The following is a 21,125-nucleotide window of genomic DNA, read 5'->3' as shown; positions in this document are numbered from 1 at the left end:
CTCGACGCAGCGTCTCATTCCCTCGGGGAACCATGGTTACATACGTAACCTAGAGACGTTATCCTTCAAAAATTGTTCCTATATGCTGATTGGGTGCTCAAGAAATATTTCTTATTGCTCAATATTTTAGTTGAAGCTGTAATACATTTTTTTCAGGATTTTTAAATGAATAGCCAGTTCAAAAGAGTTCAACAGCAATTTGTTTAAAATAGAAATTTTTGTAACAATATAAAAGCTATAATACAAAATATTAATATACTATAATATTATATAAGTAACACTACAAGGACCTGGTGAAACAGTATTACGCCATCTAAATCTTGATATGATGATGCTGTGATTCCTTTTTTGGACTAACTAAAAATGTTTAATTTTGGTGTGAGATATAAATATAGGTTTGTGAGGTAAAATATTTTAAATTGTTGTCCCCCCCCTCCTTATCTATAATTTAAATTCTCAAAACAGTATCGGCCAGTCTGGACCACACTGACAAACAATAGAAATTTTTTGTAAAAGTGTTTACTGTCACTTGTAATTATTTATTGTATCCTTGCTGAATACAAGTATGAATTTCTTTCAATAATAATTACTGACCTCAAATGTTTAAACGGTAGTGTATATATATACATCAACTGCAGCAAATAACATTTTCTTTGATGAAAACTTTGTGCATGTCTCCGCTTCAGGTTTTACTGTGGGAAGTGTCCTCAGGAACCAGTCGATTTTCCAGCAGTTCCTGATCAGAAACCTTTCCCTGCCAAACGACACCGCCAGCCTGCTGCTCTCCTCCCCCATCAACCTGAAAGAGGTCTGTCTTCTCTCCTCAACTTCCTTTTTCCTCCAACCCAGGTCAGACAGCAGTGCTTTTGAAGTCCAAATCATGACTCAGCGTCATGCTCCTCTGAGCCTTCTTCCTCTTTCATCCTCTTTGGAGTCTCAGCTCGGGTTTGCAGCACCATTAACGATTCTGCTCCATGACAATGGAGAGAGAGGACGTGTGATAGAATCTAATGCTTTAGGGCAGAGGAGCTCCAGCGTAACGCGCTTTAATGTGTCGGTTTAACGTGTTGTAGTCGATGTAAAAGTGTTGAGATATGCTCTTGTGAGCTTCCGAATGAAATCTTCATTTTCCTTAGGGAGTTTCAGTTCTTCTCTACTCTGGCTATTTAAAGTATGTGTGAGATAGGAGTTTCTAAATCTGTGCTTGTGTGTGTGTGTGTGTGTGTGTGTGCGGGCGCGTGTGCGTGTGCGTGTGCATGTGTGTGTGTGTGTGTGTGTGCGTGTGTGTGTGTGTGTGTGTACTCTGTTCAGGTGTATAATCTCATCTTTGGGACGTATCCTAAAGTGGGATCAAAGGTAGGAGAAAAAGATGAAGGCCAGCATGAACTCCACAGTCCTGGAGAGAAGCTTGTACAGCTTGAGGTACAGAATGACGGAAACACACACATTTCCATCTGTATGTGTACACTGCTGTTCACAAGTTTAGGGTCGGTAATTTTTTTCTTTAAAAGAAATAAATACTTTTATTTAGAAATTATGAATTAGATCAACATTGAAACTTTTACATTGTTGCAAAACAATCCACTTCAAATAAATGATTTTCTTTCTGTTCATCAAAGAGTAGTGAAAATAGAAAACAACTGTTTTTCAACATTGATAATAATCAAATATATTTTTCTTGAGCAGCAAATCAGCGTATTAGAATGATTTCTGAAGGATCATGTGACACTGAAGACTGGAGTAATGATGCTGAAAATTCAGCTTTAGCATCACTGGAATAATTTACATTAAATATGTTGACATAGAAAATATATTAAAACTACTTCTATATGACCGACCCCAAACTTTTGAATTGTAGTATATGTAATTATTAGATTTTGCAGTTTTTGTGTGGTTGACACTCATAGCGGATTGCATATTCTAAATAAAACACATTGTATAAAGGTGCATTTATGGAGCAATGCATTTTTCTTCCACACTTTTTTATCTTTGCAAAAATACAATTCTCTATTTTATTTTTATTATATGTCTCAAAGCATTTTTGTATAACAGCAACTTCTAACTGAATAAATATAAAAATACATTTGGTTTAAAAATAACATATTGACTATATTTCTTAGACTCCATTAAAATGCACAAGAAGTGCAAACACTAAACTTACAGTAATGCAAGTCTGCAATAATTAAATAATATAATAATTGTCCTACACTTTACAGACTTAATGCAGTGCCAATGCTGCTGCAGTGCATTTCTCATTCATATTTCAGACTTGTTGAGCTGCTGTAAGCAACTTTTTTTGAATACTACACACATAATGTACCTACTACTTGACAGATATCACAGAGTCCTGAGAAATCACCTGTCTGTGGCCCAGCCCTAGAGAGTGTAAACGGCAAGAAAGAGTCAGGGAAGCAGGCAGCACTTTTTTTTCTTCAACATTTGCTGTGTTTGCTGATTTGTTGGCATGTCTTTGGGTTAGGACTTTTGGAGAGAGGTTGTGAGGTTAAGATATCAGACTGAAATGATATCAGATTGTTAGGATGCTTAATAGATGGAACATTTTAAATATGGTAATATGCATTATACTATATTCATTTTGACAGCCACAAAAAATAGTTTTGAAACTGATACTGTCATACTTTGATTTGGATTCAGTAGACCGTTAGGTGTGATCTCACTATGCATCAGCGCCATGAAGCAGACTACTGAAATGAGGCAAAGTCCCTTCCCTACAAAGGGTTTTTCTTTTTTTTTTTTTCTTTTTTTTTTGGTGGGGGTGCGTTCATATTTTGATAAATTCTTAAGTTCCGGTTACATTTCATGCTGCTGGGCCAATTGAAATGATGTTTGCACATTAATGTCACTCTAGTCTCATCAAGTTGAAGCATTTTAAATAAAAAAAAAGGTACATTTAGACTGTTGTTGATCATTTTCTAGTGCCAAATTGTTTTGCATAGATATTGCCTACTCAAAACAGGGACAAAACGCCCCTGCTATATTTATAGGTAGTAGTAGTTAGTCATTTGCTGTGAAGGGCTTTCCAATTAGGGCATGCAATTGCTTATAACCTTGCAATTAAACAACAGTCTCTCTCCTCATTCATGCTCAGAAGCAGTTACTTGGAGGCTGGCGTAGTTTGGAGGGGGGTCTGATTCAGAAGGCATTGAGACACCCAACCAAAGCTGCTCACCGTCAAGCTCTGCTCGAAGTCCTGTCCCAGGCACTCGGGATTGCTGGAGGTGGAGGAGGCCAAAAATTTGATCCTCAAGCATTGCGTGAGATGGAGGTTGGTCTGCAACTCCACTTTTTAAGTGGTTTAAATGTTTTGTAATTTTGTTCTTCAGAAATCGTACTCTTCAGTTTAATAACAACACCTCACAAAACTTCTTACACTTTTTCCTGTTTTTTAGGGGATTCTGTTGACTGGTGCAGTGCTGGAAACCCTCACTTGTGGGGAAGGAGGGAACAGTGAGATAAGCAAAATCCTATTGGTCCCTGAGAAACAACAGGCAGTTTTACAGGCCTATCAAATGACTGTTTGTGGTGGAAAGGCAGAACAGAGGGCGAAGCTGTTCGGGGAGTTGAGTGAAGAATTGAGAGATCAGATTGACACACAGAGAGTGTTTGATCAGGTACATGCAAGAACAGCACATCTTCTTAGACACAATTTGGTATTTAAACTTAATGTCCCAGGGGTTCATTTTTATTAAAAATAACCTATATACATGAATAAATTAACCATATTAATACATTTGTGTGAAAATTATTTATCAGTTTTCCAAAAATTACAACAGTCCCCGTTGTAATGTACCACATCAAACAATTTAGCCATTTATTTGTTTATTTATTTTCTGCTTTAAGGATATATAAATGCTAACTGTGAAACTAGTTTTAAAAAGACACAGGAATCTGTCATTTTATTCCATTCATTATTGCTAAAAATGTCATTTCCATCACCGTAATTGACTAAAAAGGGCAGAGAGTGCTATTAAACACAATATAGAATTTAAGATGTGCTGTAAATTACACTGTGGTAGGACTTTTCATTGCTTTCAGAGAAAAAAGACTTGTCCCATATAGTTGGACATTATTAGTGGACAAATTAAACTATTGAGAGTATGAAAAGAGTGTTTAAGAAAGTGTACAAGTCAAAAAAGTGGCCATTAGTTGAAGAAACACTGATACTGTACGTATTATTTAGGATTAAGCATTACTCCTCTTTCCTTTCTCCGTATGTCACTTGCTCCTGTCCTCTTTCCCCAGTTGCGTCTGGAGCAGTCCAACATATCCGGTCTTTTGGATCAATCCCATCTCGGCGCTCTGCTGAAGAACCTGGCGGATGTAGAACGGCTCTTGAGGGATGTGGATTTGCTGTCAGGTCTGGCCAGACTGCTCCCTAAAGGGGCCTGTGCAGGCCACCAGCCTCCTCCTATAGCCAACACCACCTCCTGGAGCTCCAACACAACAACATGGGGTCCCAACACAACAGACAGCCCTGTGGAGGAAGGAGAGGGAGCCGCAGGAAATGAGGCAGAAACTGAAAACCCTAGATCACAGTTTTCTGCCTTTGTTCAGCTGTGGGCAGGTCTTCAGCCCATTCTGTGTGGAAATAACAGGTGTGTATATGAGTGTCACGGTGTGTTACCTTTGAAATGACTTTTTTTCAATAATCTTTGTTGTTTTATCAGGATTATTGAGCCAGAAGCTCTGAAGCAGGGCAATATGAGTTCCCTGGGCTTTACCAGCAAAGAACAAAGAAACTTGGGATTACTTGTCCATCTCATGACTACAAATCCCAAAATCCTTTACTCTCCCATTGGCTCAGAGGTGGACAAGGTCATACAAAAGGCAAGTCCAGACTCCTGAGGTGTTTCAAGGCTGAAAAAGAGCATTTATAATGTAGAAATTGGGTTTGCAGTAAAAAAAATAAAATAAAAAGCAAATTAATTACTACTGAATCCAAATGCCTTTAAAAAAAAAAAAAACTTCCTGCTGGTAATTCTTTCATTTAATTTCGGTTGTACCCAATTAATAGAGAATCATTTGAATAGCTGGAAAATTTTGATCAGATTGTTTTTTTTCCCTCTCTCTTTAGGCCAATGAGACATTTGCTTTTGTGGGGAACGTGACTCATTATGCCCGAGTGTGGCTCAACATCTCAGCTGAATTAAGGGCCTTCCTAGAGGAGGGTAAATTGCACAATCACCTGATGTGGCTCCAGCAGGTAACATTCTGTGTTTCAGTTGCTAATTTAAGAATTTTTGGTTTGAATACCACTTTGTGTTGTGCATGTGCTTGATGTCTTTTGTTGTCTGTATGTCGTAGTTCATTGCAGACCTGAAGAAGCACCATGACCTGTTGAACGTCTCAGACAGTGAGCTGATGAACAGTCTGCTGGAGGAGAACTTCACCCTGCCAAACACAACCACTCTACTGGAGCAGCTGCACACCATTGATAATGCTGCCTGTGGTTGGACAAACTTCATGTCAAAGGTCTGGAGAAGAATTTGATTTAACTTGTCCGATCTTATATATCTATTGCAAAAAAACCTTGTGTTGTCTGTTTTGAGGTTGAATTATAATTAACATGAATACAACTATTTCCTTTTTTATTTAATTGCATTGTTCGTTTTGCTATAAAAAACTTTTTTTCTAAAAACTAAATCTGTTCTGAATGTCTCAGGTCAGTGTGGATATCTTCAGAGGCTTCCCTGATGAAGAGAGCATTGTCAATTACACACTGAACCAGGCCTACCAGGACAATGTCTCAGTCTTTGCAAGTGAGTGATCATTGGATCTCATAAAAGTTTTCACTCCCAAATCAAAAAGAAATAAGAAATTATATTTGCTTATAAAAACCTATTTTTACAACCATTATGATTTTTTGCAGTGTGAAATCATTTTCAAGACAATTAAGTTGTTTTTCTCTAAATTCTCACAGATAATGCAAAAAAGTTCTCATATTCTAATTATCATGTGAAAAAGAAAAATTATTTATGTTGTGGTAATATTTGTGATACTGTATTTCAAAATGACACACAAAAAGTATAAAAATTACAGTCTAAAAACAACAGTCCCAGGCACACTTCAAAACATTAATGAAAAGCTATTATTCAACTAACTATTTCATGATGTTAAACATTTAAAAAGAACGAGTACCAATAAGGGGCTGCAAACACACTGGTTTCAGCCATAAACGGCTTCCTCAGGGTTCACTATTTGTACTCTTTTTAAAGGTTTCCTATCATGAAGTAGCCAGTTGAATTAATTTTATTGAAGTTTGCATTGGTTCATTGTTTTTTTGTATTGTAATTTTTCCTTACCAAAAAGCACCTTCAAACATATCTTACAGAAGTTCTTTGCTTTTTTAATAACTTTAAAATGTAGTATTATGCATTATGATAATGAGAATCATCTTTTAAAAAAATATTTGTGCATTTATTGTGATGAGAATTTGGGGAGATAAAATTGTCCTGAAGATAATATCACAGTGCAATGTAGGCTTTTTTTTAATGTAAATTACAGTTTTTCATATGATTTTGTAGTGTAATATGACTCAGCTATTTCTTAACAAGGTTTGAGACACTGACCTATCCATTCCCCATTAAATCTACATTTTCATGATTCATTTAGCCCTTAGTCATTGTTAAATGTAGCCAGTAGCCATATGTTTAATCTGTGCATCCTCTCTAGGTGTGATTTTCCAGACCAATAAAGATGGATCTCTGCCACCCCATGTTATGTATAAGATTCGACAGAACTCCAGCTTCACAGAGAAAACAAATGAAATCCGTCGAGCTTATTGGCGCCCTGGGCCGAACACAGGCGGCAAATTTTACTTCCTTTATGGCTTTGTGTGGATCCAAGGTATGATAAGAAGACTTAGCAAGACTTTGTCCTTTCACCTAGAATAAAATTTTGGATAGGATATCCAAAAGCAGATATTGTTTTGCATTTACTGTAAATTACTTTAGCTTGAGCACTTTAAAGTTTTGATCTTGTTGGCAGTGAAAGATCTATCTTTCATCTAGAGAGTGGTAATCTAAATTTATGAGCGTTAGTTCTGCCATTTGTGCAAAATTCTTTACAAAACTGTTGACAAAGCAATAAATCGCTTGCTCTGAAACAACATCCACAGAGTACTGAATTTTTATTCAGAATGAAAGTTCTTCTGGTAAAATGTGTACCTGGTTATGTAAAGCTTGGCGCACCAGTCAGTAAAGTGCTGCTTTGGCATTTCTGGAAGCACTTATTTAAGAGCTCAGAAAAGCCAAGAGGATCAAAGCTTTCCCACAGCGTAAAGCTGCAGTGTATAACTTCAGCTTCAGCATGTCTACTTGATGCTGTGTTGACATTTTCCATGTTTCTTCCTCTTAGATATGATTGAGCGGGCAATCATCAACACGTTTGTGGGCCATGATGTTGTTGAGCCTGGAAACTACGTGCAGATGTTTCCCTATCCATGCTACACTAGAGACGAGTGAGCTTGGTCTTTACTTTTGTTGTATATTTTGTATATACATAGTCTAAAATGCTGTGTTTAAGACATGGTGAATCGCAGATGTTCAGTTGCATTGCGTTAATGTGCGTTATACACATTATAGAGTTGGGATCTGAATGATCTCGGAGCCAGAAAGAACACGGATGCTAATATTAAGAAGAAGAAAAAAACATCCCTCACTCCAGGCAAAATCACGCAAGCTCCCCGCTCCGCTTCCACTCAGCATTAAATTTGCAGATGACACAGCATTAGTCAGTCTCCTTCAGGGGAAAGAGGACAATCAGAGACTCATCTTAGGGCAGTTTACTTTGTGCTGTGATGTTTCTGATCTACTTAAAACTTTAAGACCAAACAGATGTGGGTATATTTTTGGGAAAACAAACTTAATGTGTGTTACTACTGTTAAAGGAGAGCCAATTTGGAAAGTCATAAAGTGTAAACATCTAGGGTGTTATGACCTTTTGTATCATATGCACATTTGGAGACAATACTGTGGAGAAAAAAAGCAGTTGAAGGGAATCCTAACCACTGCAAGCAAACTTTTAGGTATCCTCAAAAATGGTATTGCAGGTATCTCGGTAAGAAATTTCTCCTAGATCAGAAGCACCCACTTTACCAAGAATTGGATGCTGCCTCCAGGTTGTAGGTTTAGGTTGCCATTATTTATTAAAAACAATACTTTTTACTTAAACTGGGTTTTTGTAATGTTTTTGAAAAGTCTTTTATGCTCACCAAAGCTGCAATAATCTGATAAACATTACAGTAATATTATGAAATGTTATTACAATTTGAAATGAAATGGCTATTTTGATATAATTTTAAAAGTAACTTATTCTTGTGGTGCCAAAGCTAAATTTTCAGCAGCACTCTAGTCTTCAATGTCACTATCATTTAGAAATTATTCTAACATTCTGATTTGATGCGAAAGAACCATTTTTTGAACACAGTTGTTCTGCTTAATATTTTTGTGGAAACTGTGATTCATTTATTTTACCACAATTTCTCTGAAAAATATAAAGTTAACGAGAGCAGCATTTATTTGAAGTAAATAGGCTTCGTAATAGTGCTGGGCGATATTCCGGTTAAAATGGTAAACCGGTTTTATTTACACAAATGGTATGAATTTTAAGAAATAACAGTGCCTAAAGACGATAGCTACATAGTGTTGTTAATTTAGAGGAGATCCCTGTTAACTGCATACACTTCTGACTAATGGTTGAAAAACTTTTAGAACTATTAATAACACACAACTAATTCTTAAACTGGGCAAATAAGCCTAAATTTAAGTGACCATTAACAGAAGCCAGAGACGCTGACAAACGCAAAGAAGAAAAAAATACTGTAGCAGGCTGCTCAGGCTCACTGTTCATGATGTGCAAAATATAGGAAGAAAATTCTAAATACTGAACTGGGGGTGAGGGGTTTCTATGACTGTATCTCTGAGGGGAACTGAGTGTCTTCAGAAAAGTTTAGATGGATTTTCTTTTCATCTTACCTCCATACAATGCATATTAATGTAGTATTTAAAAGCACAGCTACAGCGGTAACCAAGGAAACACTGTGTCGCTGCTGTTCCATAAGTGCCACCTGCTGTCAGTGAGTGAATTTGCGTTCTCATTCAGCTCGTCTGCTGTTTTTGTTTCGTTCAGATGCGTTTTATATAGCAAAATATCACAACGGTAGGGTCAGACCATTCTGTTTTTGCTATAAATGTTGAAATTATGCAATCCAATTTATGTAAAAAACTGCTTATGCTATATGCATGATGTTTGTTTGGAACGTGAAAATGCAGTGGTTCTGCAAGTGTTTCATGCATTCTGATTAATATAAAGACACAGTCAGGGAAAAAACGTGATCCGTGACCGTCAAACCGCTAGAATCCAAAAAAAAAAAAAAAACTGCCCAGCACTGTTTTGTAACATTATAAATGTCTTTACTGTTACATATGATCAATATAATACATCCATGATGAATAAAATGTCATTTCATTTTCTACGTTAATAATAGCGATGTACTGGTGGAGTACTGTACAAGTGCTTGCATTTTAGGGGTCAATACTAGTAATGTATCAGCTTGTGGAGGTGAGAAGTTGTAACAGGTTTTTCCATTTGCAGTTTTCTGTTTGTTATCGAGCACATGATGCCTCTGTGTATGGTCATATCCTGGGTCTACTCTGTGGCCATGATGATCCAGCACATCGTAGCAGAGAAGGAGCAAAGACTGAAAGAGGTGAGAGAATAGACTGAACTTTCTTTTAAAACAACTTGGTGTCACTAACAAACTTCTGTGTGAGTTCAAGAGTGGTGCCATGGTTGACGCAAGTCGTTTTTCCACAGGTGATGAAGATGATGGGCTTGAATAATGCAGTGCACTGGGTGGCCTGGTTCATCACAGGCTTCGTGCAGCTTTCGATCTCAGTGACGGCCCTCACTGCCATACTGAAATACGGCAAAGTCCTCCTCCACAGCGATCCCTTTATCATCTGGCTCTTCCTCACAGTCTACGCTGTCGCCACCATCATGTTCTGGTACTGGATCCATATTCTAATGTTTACTTGCTGTTTCGTTCTATTTACATTGCAGAACAGTAGTCAAAAGTTGTTAATGTTATGTAAAAGTTCTCTCCATTTCCTTTTCGGCAAGTTTCCTTGTGTCGGTGTTGTACTCCAAAGCCAAACTGGCTTCAGCATGTGGAGGAATCATCTACTTTCTGAGTTATGTGCCGTACATGTATGTGGCCATAAGAGAAGAGGTGGCTCATGACAAAATCACTGCCTTTGAGAAGTGCATAGCGGTATGAAGGCTTCCCATGAATCCCTTTCATGTTCCGTTTTGATAGTCTATTGATCTTCAGTAAACAAGTGATTCTCTCTCTACAGTCTTTAATGTCTACCACAGCATTCGGTCTGGGATCTAAATACTTTGCCCTGTATGAAGTTGCTGGGGTTGGAATCCAGTGGCGTACTATCAACCAGTCACCTGTAGAGGGCGATGACTTTAACCTTCTGCTGTCTATGGTTATGCTCACCATTGATGCCATTGTATATGGTGTGTTGACCTGGTATATAGAAGCTGTGCATCCAGGTAAGCTGCAGTGATGTCATTATTGTGCAGTGCAAACACTGCCCACGGTGTTGTTATTCAGTAGCAAATTTAAAGTATTTGTTTTGGTTTCTGTAATGTTTTCTTTTCTCTTCCAGGGATGTACGGACTGCCCCGGCCATGGTATTTTCCCCTGCAGAAATCCTATTGGTTAGGAAGTGGCCGCATAGAGACGTGGGATTGGCCGTGGGGTGGCGGCACCAGGCTGAGCGTGATGGAGGAGGACCAGGCTTGTGCTATGGAACACAGACGCTCAGGTACACTTCATTTCACATCCATCCATCCATCCATCATATTATCAGCTTTCACTTCTTTGTTAAAGTTAGAATGTTTTGTGTAAGAATAGTGTAATTTGTAGAGATATTTTTAGGCGTGTTACTAAATTTATGATTGTATGTTGCTCAGAGGAAACTCGTGGAATTGAAGAAGAACCCAGTCACTTGCCGCTGGTGGTGTGCATAGACAAACTAACTAAAGTCTACAAGACAGGCAGCAAACTGGCCCTAAACAAGCTGAGCCTAAACCTGCATGAGAACCAGGTTGTCTCCTTCTTGGGACACAATGGGGCTGGCAAGACCACCACTATGTGAGTGTTAGGATATTGTGTTTCGTAGTGTATCAGGGTGGTTCTAGACCCATGCTGTGCTTATTAATGCTCACAATAGCACTCTACGACCTAAAGTTTGGATGATATATGAAACTGATGTGTCTTGCAGAAAATTAATTTAGTATCCAATGAATCTCTTGTAGGTCCATACTCACGGGATTGTTTCCACCCACTTCTGGCTCTGCCACCATATACGGCCATGACATCCGCACAGAGATGGAGCGCATCAGGCAGAATTTGGGCATGTGTCCCCAGCACAATGTTCTGTTCGACAAGCTCAGTGTGGAGGAACATCTGTGGTTCTACTCGCGTCTGAAGGGCATGGCCGAGGAAGATATCCGGAAGGAGATGGACAAGTGGGTTAACGCACTCGCATTTTGCTAACACTTACTCAATCGCCCCCATTCCTGAGTTCATTAAGGCTGTGTGTCGGAATTCACAGGATGATAGAGGATCTCGAATTGTCCAACAAACGTCATAGTCTGGTTCAGACTCTTTCTGGGGGGATGAAGAGGAAGTTGTCGGTGGCAATTGCATTTGTAGGTGGGTCCCGGGCGGTGATTTTGGATGAACCCACGGCAGGAGTGGACCCGTATGCCCGTCGAGCAATCTGGGACCTCATCCTTAAATACAAACAAGGTGATACTATGATTACTAATCATGAATACAGTACTGTTTAAAAGTCTGGTGTCGGTCATCAGTTTCCAAATATATGACCAGTCCAAAACTATAATCTCTGTGTGAGCAGGTCGCACCATCCTGCTCTCCACTCACCACATGGATGAGGCTGATTTGCTTGGAGACCGTATTGCCATCATCTCACATGGCAAACTCAAGTGCTGCGGTTCCCCCCTGTTCCTCAAGAGCACATATGGAGACGGCTACAAACTTACACTGGTCAAGAAACAGAGTGACTCACACACTGCAGGTATATGTGCAGATATGTGTCGTCTCCTTTGTGGACTTTTGGACATTTTCGAAAATTGTAATTATTAATGTCTGAGGTGGCATTGTGAGTTTGAATCCAGCTCACATCATTTCCCTATTTGATTCTCCATTTTTCTCTCAGTACTTTCCTGTCAGTAAATGTACCAAAATGTCCTGATGTATTCAAAAATGACAAATCAGGGTTATTAAACTGACACGATCAAAAATATTAATTGAAATAATGCTGAAATAAAATATAAATATTCGAGAAAAACTATGAAATGATTAGAAATGTTGTCTTGGAAACCAAATGAAATAAGTTAACTGAAAAATAAATAAAAAATAAAACTGAACTAAAACTAAAACTGGAATAAGCCTAAAAAGTTGTATATTAAAAAAGCAAATGCAAATTACATGCATACAATTAAAATGGAAACTGAAAATATAAAACTAAAAGCTAATTTGAAATATTAATAAAAACTAATTATTATAAATGCGTAAAATCTATTGGTATATATCTGTTTTACAATGTAAAACACTGTTTGTTTTTCTGTTTTATCTCCATATTTTTTATATGGTTCATCTGTTCCTCATTTCATTGTTTGTTCCTTTAAAATATCAAAAGAGCAGACGAAAAATCTCCTAGTTCTCCTTCTGCTCTTTCATCTGCCATGACCTAACATCATGTTTCTGTTTGTTCTCAGATCAGTCAATCCAGTCTCCCGCCTCTTCCATATCTCCATGTTCAGAGAGCAGAGTGACACAGTTCATCCGTCAGTACGTTGCCTCCTGTCTGCTGGTGTCCGACTCCAACACTGAGCTCTCTTATGTCCTACCATCTGAGGCTGTCAAGAAAGGCTGCTTCGAGAGGCTGTTTCAGGTGGTCCTACACACAAAAATTTTTAGACCGTTGGAAAGACATAATTTGATTAAAATAAATAAAATCTTTATTAAACTGAATATGAAGCATTCACTGATGGGCACATATGTTGGGTGTATTTTCTTCAGGCTCTGGAGCAGAGTTTGGACAGCTTGGCCTTGACCAGCTTTGGTGTGATGGACACCACACTGGAGGAGGTCTTTCTGAAAGTATCAGAAGAAGATCTTTCACTGGAGAACAGCGATGCAGGTTAGATGGTCAGACAGATCTATTAAAGCAATGCATCTAAAGCCATGAGATTTTATTTATGGTTATTTATCTTCAGATATGAATGACTCTCCCAGCGGAGCATCAGCTGGGAAGCCCTCTAATCTGTTAGGAGGGTCACAGTGCGAGGGGGCACCAGCTGCTGCTGTGATCCGGCCAGATGTGGAGCTCAGTAACCTGATGATGTGCTCCAGGCTGAGCCCAAGCCAAGCATCCCTGCAGTCCGGCTCTTCTCTCGGCTCAGTGAGAGGGGATGAAGGGGGACTTTATTCTGACTTCTACGGAGACTACTGCCCATTATTTGACAATGGCCCGGATCCTGACTCAGCCAGTCTCAGAGGTGAGGAAATTGGATTAAATAATAATAATAATAATAATAATAATAATAAAATGTATTTAGTTTTTAACAGTTTATTATTATTATTATTATTATTTAATCCAGTAAATTTAATCATTATTATTTTGTTATTAACACGTTTATTCAATTTGACATTGTAACTGCTACATTGTGTGATTTCTGAAAACTGAATATCCAAAAGTGATTATAACTAATGATTAGAAACACATTTATTAACATAATCACACACATTATGTCGATGTAATTTCCTTGTTCAAAAAAACTGAATGCATTAACTACAGAAAAAAAGTATTAAACACATTTTATTAAATATTTGTATCTATCTATCTATCTATCTATCTATCTATCTATCTATCTATCTATCTATCTATCTATCTATCTATCATTATTATTATTATTATTCAAAGTGGATAATTGTAGGTTAATAACACATTTATTCAGTTTGACATAGTAACTGTTTTGTTGTGGTCTGTGTCATTTTTGATTAGAACCAAAAATTCATACACATTATCATATTGTTTCTTAAAAAAACTGAATGCATTAATTACATCAATTATTTATCACAGATCATTTGTATTAAATGTTTTTAAACGACAGCCCTAATTATTGATCATTATTTATTCATTTAATAATTATTTTTTATTATCAGTTTAATTGCACTGATATTTTAGACGCTTTTCTTCATTAATAGCTCAGTTGGTAGTTGTGTTTGTGGACTGCGAAGGAACTCACTAGGAACCAGTTCTTTTTGTGGTTATAGCTTGAAGGCTTTTGGAAAGAACATTGTGTCTAGTGCTGTTTGCCGCCTTTGGACACAAAGCGGAAGTCTGTCTGAGACAAATGCATCTCTGAATGGCCTGTAGGTAACCGATAAAGATTACCTACCGCTCAGTGTACTATATACCCTCTGTGCTCCAGATGAAGAGTCCTTTCCGGAGCCGACCATACACGAGGGCCAGGGCAGCTTTAAGCTTGAGGGCTGGTGGCTGAAACTCCGGCAGTTTCACGGGCTGATAGTGAAAAGGTTTCACTGCGCGAAGAGGAACACCAAGGGCATTTTCTCACAGATCCTGCTGCCTGCTTTCTTCGTCTGTGTGGCAATGACTGTGGCTCTATCGGTGCCTCAGATTGGTAAGGACACGGGGCACCTTGTGTTGTGATTGTTTGTATGTTCTGTTTCTCTAGAGAATGTAGGTTGACCAAAATCTTGTATCACAGTATAAATAATTTTATATCAAGATATATAATGGTACATATCATTGTAAGCACATATATCATGTTATATAAACAACTGTTTACAATTTTGGGGTCAAAAAAATTGTATCAAAAATTGACAAGAAAGACATTTATAATGTTACTACAGATCTATAAATTTTAAATGAATTCTGTTCTTTTGTATCATGATTTCCTCAAAAATAGTCAACACTGATAATAAGAAATGTTTCTTGAACTCTAAATCAGCATGTTAGAAATTCAGCCTAGATGACCATAAAAACATCTTTCAAAAACATTAAAAAATATTACCGACCTCAACCCTTTAAACAGTAGTGTATACTATATAATTTTTTAATTATTTAATCATAATTTATATCAATTAAAATGTAAAGAATCCAGTGAATTGAATACTTTACAAATGAAAGCTTTGCTAGTAGCTAAAGTACAAGCTACTAACAAAGAACTACTAGATCTCAATTTAGGGGGCAGTATCTTTTTAAAAATATAATTATGGAGATTATACAATTTAATCAGAGCAGTTTATCTGGCACAAAAATGATGCAGATCTTAATTAGACCTAAGTGAAGACTGTTCTGTTGGTCTCTCTTTGGCTCTGTAGGTGACCTTCCTCCGTTGATTCTGTCTCCATCTCAGTATCACAACTACACACAGCCTCGTGGAAACTTCATCCCTTATGCCAATGAAGACAGGCTTCAGTACAGGTCAGCCACAAGAAATATTGTTTTAAATATCTACAGGCTTCTTTTGCATTATAATGAAGACCCAGACATTGTCTCTCTCTCAATCCCTATAAACCTATCTTTGCTCCAGGAGTAAACTTTCTCCAGATGCCAGTCCACAGAGGATTGTTAACACCCTGCGTCTACCCTCTGGAGTTGGTGCGACGTGTGTACTGAAAACTCCCTTCAACAGCACTCTGGACCAACTGGCCCAAACCCTGAATCCATATGCCAACAACTCCAAAACCCTGGCAGCCCGCTACTTTGACTCTATGTGCCTGGATTCCTTCACACAGGGTGTGCCTTTATCAAATTTTGTGCCCCCGCCACCCTCTCCTGCCCCCTCAGATGACCCAGATGCGCATTTTGAAGATGGCCTTTGGAACTACACTGCCGCTCCTCCCACGACTGTCCGAGGTCAGAGTTTACAGACTGGTGTATGGTTAAATATGCATGTTTTTTATTTCATCAAAGCTGAGCACATTGTAAAATTGACCAAATGTTCTGTAGATGCTGCTGCACTTTCACTTTAATTTTACAATTTAAAATAAGTTTTTTTTATTTTAATAAATTTTAAAATGTAATTTATTCCTGTGATGGCAAAGCTAAATTTTTAGCAGCCATTACTCCAGTCTTAAGTGTCACATGATCCTTCAGAAAGCATTAATAAGCTCAATAAGCTGATTTAGTGTTCAAGAACAGTTGTACTGTTTTTTTATTTGTTTTGTACTGTATTTGTTTGTTTGTTTCATTTTTGTGGGGACTGTGATTTTTTTTCCCCCAGGATTCTTTGATGAATATAAAGTTATTATTTGAAGTCTTTTGTAACATTATAAAAAAATTTGACCAATTGAATGCATCCTAGTAGAACGAAAAGTATTAATTTCCTTAAAAAACATCTTACAGTAGTGTAAGAACTATAAAAACCTAATGCTATAATTAATATATAAAAATGATTGAATATTTGGTTTAATTTAGCATTTTTTTAAATGACATATATTGTAATTTTTCTGCACTAAAATTAGATGTCATTTTAGAAATTGTGAGTTGAATTGAATGAATATGACATCATGATGAAACTATAATTTAGTATGAATTTTCATCAGAAGACAAAATCTATGACCACAACAAAAAGCTAAATAATAAAAATAACACTCACCGGCAGCCAAAAGATGTAAGAGAATGAAAAATAGTAATTGATTTATGCACTCCAATTGTTGATGAGGAAAATGATTTGAGTGCTCAAGTTGAAACGAGGCTGTGTGCTAGACTTCCGAATTCTGAAATTCTTAGGAACATCGACACACGGTTAAGCTATTTGTCTGTAGATTTTCATGATGACATGGTGACGTTGATAAAGTTACAAAGTTATGCACCTTTAGATATGATTTTAGGAAAAGCTGAAAATAACTCCTGTGCCACACACCTGCTGACTATTGCTAAAAGTGAAAACTGTATTTCCTTGCATAATGTAGATTATTCTAAAACATCCTGTCTTTTTCCATGAAGCTGTGTAATATGGATTCTTCCACTCGTTTGATAAGGCTCCTCTCACCCTGCTGTGCTCCCACAGAGATGGCAACATCTCCCCCCACGCTGCCCTTGACCATCCGGGAGCCGGTACGTTGTATCTGCTCCATGCAGGGCACGGGCTTCTCCTGCCCCAGTGGAGTTGGGGGTCGACCGCCCCTTATGAAGGTAGTAACCGGAGACATCTTGGTGGACATCACAGGTCGCAACGTGTCCGAATATCTCCTGTACACCTCTGATCGTCTCAGATTACACAGGTAATCTTCTGAAAGGGTGTCAAAGGGATAATATCATATTTTACTTAATTTATTAATTGATTGAATTAATTTCCTAGTAGTAACATAGCATTTTAGAATTAAGATGTTTTTTTTTTGCTGCTGTTCACTTATAGACTTTATATAAAAAAGTATTGCATTTGAAATGCTTACTCTGAATTTGTGGGTTTGCTGCCAGGTCCAATAAAGTTTTTTAATGAGCATCTTTGCAATGCCAGCAAAGTGATGGAGCAGGCCAAGTTGCTGAATACTGAATATTTTGTAATATGGAACAATATCGTTGATCCTTATGACATCACCACAAACCAATGATTTCTGAACAAACTGTTTGTGCAGTGCAGTTTTGATTAATGGGCTTTTGGACTGACTGGACATTTTGGGTTTTGAGCATGCATATAAAATATGACTCCCTTAAAATCACTTTGTAACTGAAGTAGCGACAGGTCTTTTCTTTCGTTATGTTTGAATGAATTAAACATTTACAATAAGATCAATAAAATGCTTTTATAAAATGAAATGGGTAAAATAGGTGAATTACTATTTCATACCAACTTTAAATTCTCATTCATTTTTAAATTAAGACTTTTTTTTTAAACCTCTCTTTCTTTTGACAAGAACTCAAAAACTGCATGTTTTTTGTGTTATCCTGTAGATATGGAGGCTTTACTGTAGGAAACATTCAAAAATCTGTCCCAGCATCCTTTGGGAGAAAAACATCACCTATGGTGCGCAAAATAGCAGTGAGGCGATCCTCACAGGCAAGTCAGAGTATCCTTACCCTTTATAGCTGATATATATTTCTGAGGTAGTATTTCATCCTAATTTGAATGTTTTTGTCTTACTCTACAGGTGCTTTACAATAACAAAGGGTATCATAGTATGCCCACCTACCTAAATGTCCTGAACAATGCCATCCTCAGAGCCAATCTGCCCAGTAGTAAAGGAAACCCTGCTGCATACGGTGAGTCTGAATAGAAGTCATCAATTGTTTTTTCTATTTAATTGTGTATGTTTTATTGAATTCATTTTAAGTCATCTTCATTCTGTTGTTTTTTGTAATAAAGAGATTGTTTAGTTGTACTGAAAACCCTATATGTGCAAACGTTCACAGGCATCACAGTGACCAATCATCCCATGAACAGAACCAGTGCCAGTCTTTCTCTGGATTATCTGTAAGTCTTCCTCTCCTCTCTTCTTCCTGTTGCAGCCCTCAAACACTCATTGCTTATTTCTGATTTCATATCCGCTCTTCTAGGCTCCAGGGCACTGATGTGGTTATTGCCATCTTCATCATTGTAGCCATGTCCTTTGTGCCAGCAAGCTTCGTGGTCTTCCTGGTAGCAGAAAAATCCACCAAGGCCAAACACCTACAGTTTGTCAGCGGATGTGACCCTGTCACTTACTGGCTAGCGAACTACATATGGGACATGGTAAAGAAGGAGAGACTGTGTGGGATTTGGTGTCTATTCACAAACAAGAACAGTCCTGAGGGCTAAATTGGTTTACACACAGATTTCTTTTGTTCTTTCTTCGTTAGCTGAACTACTTGGTTCCAGCAACGTGCTGTGTCCTAATTCTGTTTGTGTTTGACCTTCCTGCTTACACGTCACCGACAAATTTCCCAGCAGTGCTCTCTCTCTTCCTCCTTTATGGGTAAGCTCTTTCTGTATGAAGACTCAATCAGACGTGGAGAGACAATAAATACAGTTTTTTATCAGTTTTATTCAGGTCTTAAAATGCCACATAAAATGTGACAGTTCGCTCTCTCTTTCTAGCTGGTCTATAACCCCCATTATGTATCCAGCCTCTTTCTGGTTTGAGGTGCCCAGCACAGCTTATGTTTTCCTCATAGTCATCAATCTCTTCATTGGCATCACAGCCACGGTGGCCACTTTCCTCCTACAACTGTTCGAGCGTGACAAGGTAGGTCAGACAGAGAAATTTTTATCACTGATGGCATGGCATGTATATAAATTGTGTGTATAAGCTGTATGACATCATTCTTCTGAGCTCATGCACTATAGAAGAAATAATTTTTTTATGTCTTTATGTATCTCACTCCCACCCCCTTAAAGGGTTAGTTCACCCAAAAATGAAAATTCTGTTATTAATTACCCTCTTGTCGTTCCAAACCCGTAAGGCCTCGTTCATCTTCGGAACACAAATTAAGATATTTTTGATGAAATCCGAGAGCTTTCTAACCCTGCATAGACAGCAACTACCACATTCAAGGCCCAGAAAGGTAGTAAAGACGTCATTAAAATAGTCCATTTGACACCAGTGGTCCAACTGTAATTTTATGAAGCTACGAGAATACTTTTTGTGCGCAAAGAAAACAAGAATAATAATAACTTTATTTAACAATTTCTTCTCTTCTGTGTCAGTCTTCGACTGGACTATTTTAACAATGTCCTTACTACCTTTTAGAAAACAAGAATAATAATAACTTTATTTAACAATTTCTTCTCTTCTGTGTCAGTCTTCGACTGGACTATTTTAACAATGTCCTTACTACCTATTTGGGCCTTGAACGTGGTAGTTGTGTTGCTGTCTATGCAGGGTCAGAAAGCTCTTGGATTTCATCAGAAATAACAAAGGTCTTACAGGTTTGGAACGTGTGAGGGTGAGTAATCAATGACAGAATTTTCATTTTTGGGTAAACTATCCCTTTAAATGGACATTTTTGCCTGTCCCACCTTTTTAACCGTATCCAATTATTAAAATCATATAACAATGTAACATTTTATCACTAATATACATTTGTTTGATTTTTTTACCTCACAGGATCTAAAGTTGGTAAACAGCTATCTGAAGTCCTGTTTTCTCATCTTTCCCAACTATAACCTGGGTCATGGATTGATGGAGATGGCCTATAATGAGTATATCAATGAGTATTATGCCAAGATAGGTGTGTTTAGGCATTCTTCATCTCAGGGCATCGTTGAGGACTGTTCTTTGCTCTTTTCAGATGATAAAATGCCTTCTCTTCCCTGCAGGCCAGTTTGATAAGGTGAAGTCTCCATTTGAATGGGACATTGTGACACGGGGACTGGTGGCAATGACCATTGAGGGTTTTGTTGGCTTTCTCATTACAATTCTGTGCCAGTACAACTTCCTCCGGAAAGCCCAGTGAGTGTGATTTTGTATACAGCATGTGTGTGCCTTTGACAGTTTAAAATGAAAATGTTCTAAAGGTCACTGTTTTCATCTCATTGTAGGAGAGTGCCTGTCAACAGTCAGCCAGTTGAGGACGATGATGTTGATGTGGCCTGTGAGAGACGCAGAGTGCTGAGGGGAGATGCTGACAATGACATGCTGAAGATCGACAACTTAACCAAGGTCAGACACTCCATGACATTTTAAAACTTTCCCTTAACCCAGTGCATCTGACCTGGACCCGTTGTTCAGTCCTCAAAATATCCTCAGAGCCCGTGTTTCCTCAACAGGTGTACAAGTCTCGCAAGATGGGCCGGATCCTGGCGGTGGACCGTTTGTGTCTGGGGGTCCGTCCTGGGGAGTGCTTTGGGCTGCTGGGAGTGAACGGGGCTGGAAAGACCACAACCTTCAAAATGTTGACTGGAGATGAGAGCACAACAGGGGGAGAGGCCTTTATTCAGGGACACAGGTGCTACATTCAAACATTCAGCTTTGATGTGTTAACAGATTTCTAAATCCTCCCTCTCTTCCTCGTCATTCATATGATATATAGAATATATATCAAATT

At 38.0% G+C, this 21,125-nt stretch overlaps 1 protein-coding gene across 2 annotated transcripts in view; it reads left to right on the top strand.

Moving 5' to 3' along the window:
• Positions 1-21,125, top strand: part of LOC107673385 (ATP-binding cassette sub-family A member 2) — a 69,510-nt gene that overhangs the window by 41,701 nt on the left and 6,684 nt on the right. For both annotated transcript variants that reach the window (XM_016466941.1, XM_016466940.1), the window contains 37 exons: positions 687-808; positions 1,312-1,422; positions 3,110-3,286; positions 3,411-3,632; positions 4,264-4,616; positions 4,689-4,848; positions 5,096-5,224; positions 5,326-5,493; positions 5,684-5,780; positions 6,694-6,867; positions 7,378-7,480; positions 9,616-9,730; positions 9,838-10,028; positions 10,144-10,294; positions 10,380-10,584; positions 10,701-10,859; positions 11,008-11,188; positions 11,353-11,565; positions 11,652-11,848; positions 11,958-12,137; positions 12,841-13,016; positions 13,145-13,265; positions 13,342-13,623; positions 14,560-14,772; positions 15,476-15,578; positions 15,688-16,013; positions 17,170-17,383; positions 18,054-18,159; positions 18,251-18,362; positions 18,513-18,573; positions 18,657-18,831; positions 18,939-19,054; positions 19,177-19,324; positions 20,186-20,309; positions 20,398-20,530; positions 20,620-20,740; positions 20,848-21,026. In XM_016466941.1, coding sequence (XP_016322427.1) covers positions 687-808; positions 1,312-1,422; positions 3,110-3,286; positions 3,411-3,632; positions 4,264-4,616; positions 4,689-4,848; positions 5,096-5,224; positions 5,326-5,493; positions 5,684-5,780; positions 6,694-6,867; positions 7,378-7,480; positions 9,616-9,730; positions 9,838-10,028; positions 10,144-10,294; positions 10,380-10,584; positions 10,701-10,859; positions 11,008-11,188; positions 11,353-11,565; positions 11,652-11,848; positions 11,958-12,137; positions 12,841-13,016; positions 13,145-13,265; positions 13,342-13,623; positions 14,560-14,772; positions 15,476-15,578; positions 15,688-16,013; positions 17,170-17,383; positions 18,054-18,159; positions 18,251-18,362; positions 18,513-18,573; positions 18,657-18,831; positions 18,939-19,054; positions 19,177-19,324; positions 20,186-20,309; positions 20,398-20,530; positions 20,620-20,740; positions 20,848-21,026 — 6,118 coding nt within the window. The remainder of the gene's footprint in view (positions 1-686; positions 809-1,311; positions 1,423-3,109; positions 3,287-3,410; positions 3,633-4,263; positions 4,617-4,688; positions 4,849-5,095; positions 5,225-5,325; positions 5,494-5,683; positions 5,781-6,693; positions 6,868-7,377; positions 7,481-9,615; positions 9,731-9,837; positions 10,029-10,143; positions 10,295-10,379; positions 10,585-10,700; positions 10,860-11,007; positions 11,189-11,352; positions 11,566-11,651; positions 11,849-11,957; positions 12,138-12,840; positions 13,017-13,144; positions 13,266-13,341; positions 13,624-14,559; positions 14,773-15,475; positions 15,579-15,687; positions 16,014-17,169; positions 17,384-18,053; positions 18,160-18,250; positions 18,363-18,512; positions 18,574-18,656; positions 18,832-18,938; positions 19,055-19,176; positions 19,325-20,185; positions 20,310-20,397; positions 20,531-20,619; positions 20,741-20,847; positions 21,027-21,125) is intronic.

This window comes from Sinocyclocheilus anshuiensis, unplaced genomic scaffold, assembly GCF_001515605.1.
Source record: "Sinocyclocheilus anshuiensis isolate Anshui unplaced genomic scaffold, SAMN03320099.WGS_v1.1 scaffold508, whole genome shotgun sequence".
In the NCBI taxonomy this organism is placed as follows: Eukaryota; Metazoa; Chordata; class Actinopteri; order Cypriniformes; family Cyprinidae; genus Sinocyclocheilus; species Sinocyclocheilus anshuiensis.
The sequence above is the reverse complement of the archived record's forward strand: the minus strand, read 5'-3'. Positions and strand labels throughout refer to the sequence as shown.